The sequence below is a fragment of the Poecilia formosa genome, unplaced genomic scaffold, assembly GCF_000485575.1.
Source record: "Poecilia formosa unplaced genomic scaffold, Poecilia_formosa-5.1.2 Scaffold623, whole genome shotgun sequence".
In the NCBI taxonomy this organism is placed as follows: Eukaryota; Metazoa; Chordata; class Actinopteri; order Cyprinodontiformes; family Poeciliidae; genus Poecilia; species Poecilia formosa.
In genome coordinates this window covers 54,997-66,293 of record NW_006800562.1, presented here as the reverse complement: position 1 = coordinate 66,293, position 11,297 = coordinate 54,997, and the positions used below count along the sequence as shown (strand labels likewise).

The following is an 11,297-nucleotide window of genomic DNA, read 5'->3' as shown; positions in this document are numbered from 1 at the left end:
TCTGAAGGTTCAGGTCAGAGTCCATCATTACTCCCAGGTTTTGGGCTGATCGCTGGTTTTAGTTATAACTGAAGCTGAGCATTGACTCTAGTTCGCTCCTCTTTAGGTCCAAAGATAACTTCAGTTTTGTTTCTGTTCAGCTGGAGAAAGTTTTGCCACATCCACACATTTATCTGTTCTAAGCATCTATTCAGTGATTGGATGGGGTCAAAGGTCACCTGGTGACATCGTGATGTAGAGCTGTGTATCATCCGCATAGTTATGGTAGCTGATCTTATTTCCTGTTATAACCTGAGCTAGTGGGAGCATATAGATATTGACTAGGAGGGGTCCTAGGATTGAACCTTGGGGTACCCCACATGTGACCTTTGACCTCTCTGATGAGAAGTTTCCAATTGAAACAAAGAAATCCCTTTTCTTTATGTAAGATTCAAACCAGTTGAGCACTGGACCGGAGAGAGGGTCATTTTTCCTGCATTTGTTTTGTTTAGGTACAGCATTAATAGTGGCTTTGGAGTGGATGTGCAGATTAATCCTCTGATCTTTTGAATTTTCTCTGAAAAGAAACTGGAAAACTTGTTGCAGACAGCATTAGATTGAAGTTCAGGTGGTAACGTCATCAGAGGATTTGTGAGCCTGTCAACAGTAGCAAACAAAGCTCGAGCGTTGTTAGTGTCAGAGAGTGGCTGGGCCCAAATCACACTTCACACAGCTTGAATCCACATCCAGAAAGATTCGAGGCATTTTACTTTTGGATCAGTGTACTCTATGGACGACTTTACATTGAACAATTCAGGCACAAATTGATGAGGAATGAATGCGTTCTAGAATAGTTTTTTTTTTTTTTTTTTTTTTAACCAGGTAAACCCTGTTGAGATCTAGATCTCATTTTCAAGAGGGACCTGGGAGAAGTCTGCAATACACAGCAAAAATGCCACATTTGCCACATTTCATTATCAATCTCTATATTAAGATTATCAGACCAAGTAGCTTGAAGCTGGTTAAGCCCAGGAGTAAAATTGGACATTAAAAGGTTGTATATTTTTGATATTGTACCCTTTGGAGTGGGACTAATTTCTACCAGTTGATCAACTATTTTGGAGGCAGGAACTTTTTAAAAACCTGGGAAATGATGACAAATAAAATCTCTACTTGTGGAAATCTAAAAAAAAAGTGGACAGCCGGTAAGTTATAATTTAAAGATAATTGAGGAGATGAGGCAAAAGTACTATCTAAGTGTAGGTCTTTAACAGAAAAAAGCCCATGGATTTTCTACACTGAAAAACTCTTGTCAATGAGTAAAGATGGAAATAGAGGATTAGAATTTAGTGATGATAAAAGAGCTATTCTCTAGATCCCCAAATTTTGCATAATCTGAGCCCATATTCTATAAACTAACAATTATATTGTTAGTTTATTATATAGGAGATGTTGCAGGGGAAAGGCATAAAAGAGAGTACAAGGAGGTAGCCATTTGGAAATCTCACAGTTCACATTACACCAAAATAATATTTTACGAATATTAACAAACCAATAATAGCATAAGAAATTTGGTGTGGCAAACCCTCCCATTTCCTTACTTTTTGGTAGGATACTCTTTCTTATTCTAGGAGGTTTCTTGTTCCATATAAATTGAAAAACTGAAGCATTGAGTGTCTTAAAAAATGTTTTGGGGTAAATACTGGTAAACACTGAAAAAGGTACAAGAATTTCGGTAGAACATTCATCTTGATGCATCTGATCCTGCCTGCTGAAGAAAGTGTCAGCATGGACCAGCGCTGTAAGTCAGCTGGTCAAGTAAGGGAGTAGAATTGATTTTAAAAAGTTATGAGTGATTCTTAGTTACACGGATTCCCAGGTACTTAAATCCTTGCAGAGAGATCTTGAATGGCAAATTAGTGAGTGGGTAGGCTGTAGCTGCATCATTAATTGGAAATAATTCACTTTTATTAAAGTTCACTTTATATCCAGGTATTTGTACAAACTTTTCAAGCTGGTCTAATACCATTTAATATTATTCTGGTTTTCTGGTTGAGTGAACGCTGGCGCGCTTTTGCTGCTGCTGCTGCTTGTCGGCGAACTTTCATCATTTTTGATCTTTTTTTAATCGTTTTGCGATTGTCAACTGTTTCCATTTCTTTTTTGCACTGACTGTGTGCTAAGTCTCCTATTAGCTCACCTGTCAGTGGTACCTGGTGGTCTGTATTGGCTTACCTGTCAACCGCCAATTGGTTTCATATCCTTCGCTGACTTTTCCTTTGCACAATGTGTGTCAATCATTTTTATATCTGGATTTTGCTCCTTTGGATTTTCCTGTCACTCCTCATTGAACCTGTGCCAGGCATCGTATGATACTCACCCAATGAGCTTCTTTGACCCCGTTGGCATCTGCCCAATCATCTGCCGGTGATCCTGTGCCTCCATCCGGATGTCGTTTTCCTCTCCCGCCGGAGATGCATCCACCGTGAGTCTCAATGGAATTTCCAGCTCGACGGGTCAAAACCCATCCATTCCATCTGGACCAACAACCGTCGACCTGCCAGTAAAGCTCTTAACATGCTAGCTAGCCTAGCTTGTCAACTAACCATCCTGCCAACTCCACCATCGTCAACTTCGGTCTGCTCAACATCCGTTCTCTCACAAACAAAGGGCACCTCATCCAGGATCTCCTCACAATTCTACACAGTCATTCACAGTCTTGACAAAAACAGGATCATTAAGTGTTTTAATGATCACTTAATGATCATTAAAACACTTAATGATCATTAATGATCATGGTGTTTAAAATTGAATTAAAACACCATGGAGACTGTGAAGTAGTGTTGTAGTACTCAAGACCGGTCTTGAGACCACTTTTTGATGGTCTCGGTCCCGTCAGACTCGACCGCATTTGGTCTCAGTCTTGTCTCGGTCTCGGGCATTGAGGACTCGGGATTTTATTTCAAGACCAGTCAAGACCACAACTGCAGAAATGTCACTAAATACACACCATACTGTCCAGTTTATTTGTTAACATCTTTGTTTTCACTGGATGCAAAACATACTTATTTAATTAGCGAATAAAACACAAGAACGGAAAAGCAAGTAGAGAATGCTCATTGCTCTTAGGTTGTTTTTATCACCCGTCATGTGGCAGACATTACAGCACTGTGTGTCGCCTGGCTTCATGCAGCGAGAGAGAGAGAGAGAACAATCGCCTAGTGCTTGGTTACTTCTTGCTTGTTGCTCCTTGGTCAATGTTCATAGTTGAGTAATGTTTACTGTTAGCCTATTGCTTTAATTGATATGTTTAATGGTGCAGACAGTGGTGGTTTCTGACATGAGCGATATGGGCAAATGCCCAGAGAACAAAGAGTTTGTTCTGCTTTTAATATTGGCTAAAATTATTTCAGCTCTAAGTATGTAATATCTAGGTGTTTTTATGGGAATGTGAATCTTTCAGATCAATTTGAGAAGCAATTTTGATCATATTTTGCATTTTATCGTGTCCTGTAGCGCAGGGCGCTGGTCTTGGTCTCGATATACTCTGGTTTTGGTCTTGTCTCGGTCTCGGGTTAGGTGGTCTTGACTCCAACACCACCGTGAAGTAGGTCTGCCCGGGAGAGAGAGAGATCCAAAATGATGGGAGAGTGGCCTGAGATTATGATGGGATTATAGCAACATGACCAAAATGAGGAGAGCAATTTGTTACCCAGAAGAAAGAAGCACTGGGGTGAAAAAGGAAAATTTTCTGGTATTGGGGTTGAAATAATACCAATTAAATGATATAATATAATTTAAATGCGTTTCCTGTAAGAAAACAATTCTTGTGTAAGTGTTTTAGGTGATTAAATACTGTTTTACACTTCCTATGAGAGTTCACCCCTTTAACATTTCAACTGACAAATCTTAAAGCGCCCCCTGGTACCAATGGGGCGTCAGTACTTGACATAATACCTGAAGTGTGATAAATATGAAAATGACAGTGAGGTATGAATTGTAGCTTATATGTAATAAGTAGCACCAATACATGCAGAAAAGGGGGACCCGTAAAACACACACACACACACACACACACACAAAGAGAGAGAAGAAAAAGGTGTTGCAAAAGGCAGGCACCAGAACTCTGATAAACTTATCAGCATGGTTTTTCCTAAATCCCATCTTCTTGCAACCGCATTATGGAAAAACAAATAAATTAGAACCCCACTCCTTATAGCTTAGAATGATAAAGCTGTGTATATGTAATGTAAATACAGTATTATTCACTAAGGTCAAACAAGAAGGAAAAGAAACCAGTGTTAGCTTTCCAAGTCAACAAAGAATGTTACGCAATTTTTCTTTTTCTTTTTAATCCTGGACGGATTTCGGTCAGGATTCCATTCTGGAATGTGATGCGCAATTTCACAGGAAATATCAACGCCGGCTTCTATCCCCGCTTGTACAGTTCAGTCATGGCACTACTGTATTCACCGCACTGCTTTACAAGCTCTGGACTGTAGTCACCAAAGAATATCCAATATGTATTTGATTCAAATGCAACCTAGCATCCAGGTCGCATTCATCTGACCTGAACGTCACAGATATTCGACAAATGTCACTAATCTGCGTCCTGATGCATGCAAGCGGGGAGAATACGGGGACCATGACGGACTACAATGAGGATTATAGTCCGCTTTTTAACCCTGGATTCAGCATCATGTTGCATTTCATCAGACTCATGTTAATCTCTGTTTGAGTCAAAGTGTAAAAGGAAGACAACTAGCAGCAAAACATGTGACTTCCTAATGTCTGTCACCAACTGTCTATGTGAATGTGATAAGTGGTAGTCTGATATGACAGTGATTGTGATGCAACTCGGTGCTTGTTCGTGGAAGTTATCCCATCTTGATGTTTTATGGCAAATGGTTAGATTTTGAGGCTTGGCCATGCCCACATGCTTTGATGCAGCTAAAAGTTGATATCTTTAGATCTTCAATGCCTCAAGACTGTGCTGAGTGATTGTGAAGTCTTCATGTCAAAAGCTTTGGAAAGCGTTTGCTCAGATTCAGTGTTGCACTCACAAAACAGACAGAAGTCCTTCTTCAGTTTCGACAACTTTATTTGCCCCACGCTGTGTGTATTTTCCTCTGGAATTGTTCTCCTCAGAAGCATCCGGGCACAGAGGACAGAAAATCGTTACAATGTTTCTTCTTTTTCAGAGCTTTACAACTGACACCACTTCGCTTCCCAACCAAACAGTGACGTAGCACGCTGCTCAGATTCTGTATTGCTGAAAATAACTGGGCAAATAAAGTATGTTAAATAAATGGAGTGTTTTATCTATAAGTTTAAAATATGGGAATAATTTAAATAAACTACTTCTACGATACACAGAAGAGACAAAATGATGACCTTGACGGAGTTCATGTTGAGTATGGATCATAGCTTCTAACACTTTTTTTGTAGGTCTTGATGACTCAAACATGGGTGCCTAATTTCATGATGGTCTGTCAATCCATGGCTTGGGGTTACTTCTGTCTATGTAACAAGTTCCAGTTCTCTATGATGTATGGTTTGACCTAGCTCACATTATGGGGCATTTTAGAGCAGCTTGGGCATGCCCACATTCATTTCATAATCTTTGATAAAGCTTGGTGAGTTTTGAACATGTTAAGACTGCCAAAAAGTCACTTAAAGTAGTGGAGGAATTCCTGTGCCTTTGCAGCACTTTTACTGCTCAGGCCTAATAATTGGCCAAGTCTCTGCTTCCTTTGAGAATGATCTGAAACAGTTTTGGCTATCAGTCATAGACTTTATCATTTTAAGGGTGTTTTCACACTCGTTAGTTAGTTTAGTTCGACTGGGGACCAAAATTGTAAGGTTTGTTAAATTTTTAATTGGTGTGATTCGCTTTCACTGCACTGTGTTAAACCATCCAAACTAATTGAAAAAGCTGCTGCCCCCCTTACCTGTGCAGCACTGCACCAAGAACTACAGAAGGAATCGACACAAAACCTTTGAAGACCAGTGCAACTTTCTTCTTCACAAAATGTAAAGAAAAATAGAGTGGTATCAGATTTTAGCTGTTGAAGTATTTCTCCATTGATACACATGCATAACAGGATTGGACATCATTGCTGTGCATCACTGGAGGTAGTGATGTGCTCCTGAAGGCATCAGTACTATGAGTCATGTCCACAAAACCATAATGTTCAAATGCGGGATGAACAGGAATCTGTCACAAAAAATAGTCATAGTAGGTTATTTCTTACCCGTTTTCTACAAAATGAGGCTTTAATTAAAGCTGAGAAAATTGCTGATGTTTTAATATGAAAAATATGTATTCTCCCTGAATATAAGTTTATAAACAGTTTGGTTTCTGTCAAGATGCAAGAGAGGACTAAGCAAATTTCTCTTTTATATTAGTCAATAATTCAATTTTGCGTAATTGCCACTATTAAAATTAGTGGGCTCTGGTCTGCTTGAGTTCACACTGCATTCAAACCACTCTAGGGTTCATTTCAACCAAACGGTGACCAAGGTTTTTAAGTTGGACCAGAGTTCACTTTTTTGGTCCGCATTAGAGTTCAAATGTTCATTCAGACCTCCCCAAACAAACTGGACCTTCTCAACAAATGAATTAGAGTTTGGTTCACGTGGACTATACAGGGCTAGAGTGAAGTGCACCCTAAATGTCGATTTTGTGTGTCTGACAGGGCTGTGCCAGAGTGGGTCTGAGCGCAGGAACTGGTATTGGTGTGTCATCTGCACTTGTGAGCAACCAGAATGCCAGCAATGACAATAATCAGCACCATCACCCCAATGAGGCCAACATGCCTCCTGTTCCTCCACCTGTCAACAACATCAATAACAACCAAAGGCAGCAGGAACATGATGGTAAGTCCTACAAAAATTTAACTTAACCATTCATCTCTTCTGTAATCTTTTTCACAGACTTGGTACATTTTTTTTATGTTTTAGAAAGGTTCAAGTTATGGGTAAAGATTCTAAAAATATCCTATTTGTTTTATTTTTTTCTTCAATTTCTGAAATTAAGATTTTAATTATTTTCTGAAGCTATACAACAGACTAGAGATTTGCTTGGATTTTGTTTTAATGAATAAAATGGTACAAGTGGGCACAGCCAGGTCTTGAATAAGGAGTTTGGGCAGATTGAATGCTACAGGCAGACATGTGGAAGTCACCTTATGTTTTTGTTTGTTTGTTTGTTTTACCAGTATCTGTGATATTTACATTCAGCTTGGCATTGTCTCAGGGGAATAATTAATCTCTTTGCAGAGAGAGGTTCTATATACTTTATTGCTTAACATAATGTTTTGGTTGGGTGTCTGCTTTGTTTTACCATTTTTTTCTATGTTTCATTGCACACTTAGTTCTGCATATAATATTCTGCGCATATATTCAGGTATTTTTTTTCTGTACATGTCGCTTTTAATGAACAGGTTTGCCATATTTTTGGTACAAATGGGTTGCGCCCTAAGTAACCAACTATTCTACCTACCTACCTTACTACTTTACTTGTTTTTCACAAATCTGTCTAAATCTGGGTTTGTGGACACTTGTCCCTCGCCAAGATAATCTATCCGCGTCACAGGTGTGGCAAATCACCATGCTGATTAAACAGCATCATTATTTCACAGATGTGTCTCACTCTGGCTACAATAAAAAGCTACTCTAATATATGCAGTTTTACTATATTGATGGAGTCTGAAAACCAGCCAGTATATGGTGTGGCCACCATTTGCCTGATGCACTGCAACACATCCCTCTTGCATGCAGTTAGTTGACAATATTGTCAATTGTGTTCTGTGGAATGTTGGTCCACTCCACTTCAATGGTTGTCTGCATGTGCTAGATATTGTTAGAACCAGAAACATGTTGTCATATACACTGTTCCAGAGCATCCCAAATATGCTCATTGGGTGACATGTCATGGAAGTATGTAGGCCTGTTGCGATAAACGATAAATCAATTAATCGCACGATAAATTAAACCTATCGACCTCATTTTAATTTTCGGTTTTATCGTCTCTTACTGCTTTCTGTAGTAGGGTGCCGCCTCATGGCCGTGGGGAGTGTAGCGCCCTGCCTCCAGAAGCCATGTGCTGTGCTTCCTAACGCAAGTTGTTTTTCTGATACAAAAGAAGAAGAGAGAGGAGAGCTTCTTTTTTTTATAGCCTGATTGTGATTATTCTGAGACTTCAAGAAAATGTGTGGTGGGAGGAATGCTGTGATATGTCGAGGAGGAGCTGATCTCCACTTTGCAGTGGGAGGAAAGCAGGTGGCTCTGACGGTGCAGGTGAGCTAACGATGATTTTTGTATTAAACTACGATAAAACTTGTAATACATTGCTGAATATACATGAGCTAATGTTAGTCAGGGTGTTGGAAACAACTTAATAGTGTCAGAATTGCATGTTGGCGCCGCACATTCATAATATATTTCAATGTGTTTTCTTGTTGGTAAACTGCCGCCGCAGACCATCGTGGTTCTTCTGCAGCCTTTGGGTTGTAGGATCTCATCAGAGTTCACCTTTCTGGAGCAGGAATCACATGAGCTCAATATGCTGATGAAACATTTCTGATAAAAAAATGTGGCTGATCTTACAGAGTTGAAGTGCATTAACAATTTGTTGTTTTTAACTTCTCTATACGTTTAAATATGATTCATCTGATGTTCAAGTTATACTGAGAACAAATAAAGCTTAATTCCTTCCAATCTGACTGGTTCTAGTTTTAATCAAACCTCCATGTTTTCACATTTTGGTCACTAATTGATCGGGGCTTAAAACTTTAAATTCAGTCTTATCACTAATTAAGGTTACAGGTTTTGGACATGTTTTCTCACTCTCTTGCACTGAAGATTCTGCAGGAAGACAGATAAACAGTGAGTGGATAGAATGATGTATAAAGTAGAAATTAACATAAATGATTTGCATTTAGGTTTCTTGTTAATAGAAACCCTGATAATAATGTCAAAATGTTTGGTTTGCTGAATAATGTATTCAGTTTCGGATGGCTTCATTGGTAATCTATAATGTTAAGTGTCAATGAAATATTTATATAATATAATGTTACTTTCACTCTGTAGTTCCTCATATTTTGGGAGGATTGTATTAGGACCTTGATACAAACTACAATATATACAATAATGTGTGGAATGAGTATATATAAAAAAGACTTTGTTCACTGAGACAACAGCATTTTTCTTCTATTTTGTCTCAACTCTCCATGGAGCTCTGCCATATCTGCTGGTAGCTGCTTCCTCCTGAAGGAGATCCTGTTGTTCTGATGGTTCTCCTCATCGTTCTCCATCATGTCGGCCATGTTGCTCTCCTTCTGCTCCCTGGGAAAAGTAATCAGATGTTACAGCTTATCGCACATAAATGTAGATAAATAAGTTACTGATGTGGAAGTTACATACACATAAGGAATTATTTAAAACAGACATGTTACTTTATATATATACAAACATTTCTTTTTACCATCCAGACATACAGAATTATAAATAACTGGAATAGTGTAAATTAAAGACAAAATCTAATTACTTATAAGTTTTAGACCAGGGGTGTCAAACTCCAGTCCTCAAGGGCAACTATCCTGCAGTTTCTAGATGTGCCACAGGTACAAAACACTGAAATGAAATGGCTTAATTACCTCCTTCTTGTGCAGAGGCCTGCTAATGACCTAATTATCCTATTCAGGTGGTGCAGCAGAGGCACATCTAAAAGTTGCAGGGCAGCGGCCCTCCAGGACTGGAGTTTGACACCTGTGTTTTAGACACATGCAGACATGGATAAAATACCACTATCGTTTTCCAATTAATAGTTCATAACCATTTAATTAGAGAACTGATATGTNATAATCTGCACTCTTTTGGTTGAATGCAGTATTTATTTCCACTTTGGTTTTATGTTGTTTAGTTTTTATTCAAGTACGTTTTTTGTTAATGGAGACTGAGAATCCATTTTATTTTTGTTTTTGGTTGTTTAGTTTATTTAGTTTATCAGTTCCAGGTTATGTGTTCTTTTGAAAATAAAGTGTATCTATGGCAGGAAATTTCATGTATTATTACATTATTTCCATTAAATCAGTGTCAAATTATCGTTTATCGCAATAATTTTTTAGACAATCGCTCAGCAAAATTTGTTATTGTGACAGGCCTAGAAGTATGCTATCAGTGCAAGTACGGTGACGTTTTCAGCTTTCAGAAATTGTGTATAGATCCATACAATATGGGTCCGTTCATTATCATGAGGTGATGGTCATGGATGAAAACTTAAGAAAATTTTGTAAACTGACTGCCCTGAAAAATGTAAGTATAACTATTAGTCTTATGTTTTGTTTAACATTTACCAACCTGTTCTTAACCTAGCTACATCATTACACAGTTACATGAACACAGTACAGTGTACTTGGAAAACTCTTGGAAACTTATTGACTTAAATAGAATAGAATCCAACTTGATTGTCATGGCACACCACAAGTACAAAGTAACTAAATGCAGCTTCCATCCATCCAGAAATGTATTTCCTAGCCAAAAGCAATAATTTGTCAGAAAGTTTGAAGTCACCGTAAATCTCCGGTTTAAGAAGAGCTCACTAGTTCTCAATGGGGTTTTTATATCTAGAGAGGAAGGAGGCCACTTCACTATTCCTTAATTTTTAAGGCTTTCACTGGCTAGCCACATAGTGGGGTACTTTGATGCATGTGATGGAGCATTGTCCTGTATGAATATCATGGTCTTCTTTAAAAATGTAGACTTTTTCCTGTACCACTGCTTGAATAAAGTGTCTTCTAAAAACTGGGAGTTGGTTTGACGGTTGATTTTGAGTCCATCTTCAACCCAAAAAGGTCCAACTAGCTCATCTTTAATAATACCAGCCATACCAATGTCATTAGAAAGAACAGTGTATTTTACAATTTAGGCCAAATATGTCAAGCACAACAGCAGAAAAAGACAAAAACCAAAAAAACAGGGAAGCTTTAAGCTTCAAATTTTCTGAGTCCAAAATAATAAAACACCACTTTCAAAGATGACATAAAATACCACTGACTAGAAGTAAATGTAAAGGTACAAAGGCTGAGCTCCTTGGCTATCCACAAAACAGGAGAAAAAGGTTTGGAACAAAAATGGTGGAAAGCCCTTACCAGTTTCCACTGTGAACACAGCACACACTTATGCCCCTTTTCCACCAGCTTGGCTCTATTTCAGAGTGACCGCTTTTCTATGCCCGACTCGGCTCTGTAGTAGGGTGCCGCCTCATGGCCGTGGGGAGTGTAGCGCCCTGCCTCCAGAAGCCATGTGCTGTGCTT

At 38.7% G+C, this 11,297-nt stretch overlaps 1 protein-coding gene and 1 long non-coding RNA gene across 6 annotated transcripts in view; one reads left to right on the top strand and one right to left on the bottom strand.

The window, feature by feature from the left end:
• Positions 1 to 11,297, top strand: part of fbxo38 (F-box protein 38) — a 76,248-nt gene that overhangs the window by 40,136 nt on the left and 24,815 nt on the right. For all 4 annotated transcript variants that reach the window (XM_016665808.1, XM_007541668.2, XM_007541666.2 and 1 more), the window contains exon 11: positions 6,678 to 6,858. In XM_016665808.1, the coding sequence (XP_016521294.1) occupies positions 6,678 to 6,858 (181 nt within the window). The remainder of the gene's footprint in view (positions 1 to 6,677; positions 6,859 to 11,297) is intronic.
• Positions 8,148 to 11,297, bottom strand: part of LOC107834437 (uncharacterized) — a 6,037-nt gene continuing 2,887 nt past the window's right edge. Inside the window, exon 2 of one of the 2 annotated variants that reach the window (XR_001660236.1) lies at positions 8,148 to 9,327. This is a non-coding gene — a long non-coding RNA (uncharacterized LOC107834437). The remainder of the gene's footprint in view (positions 9,328 to 11,297) is intronic. The other variant, XR_001660235.1, reaches the window with a different exon arrangement.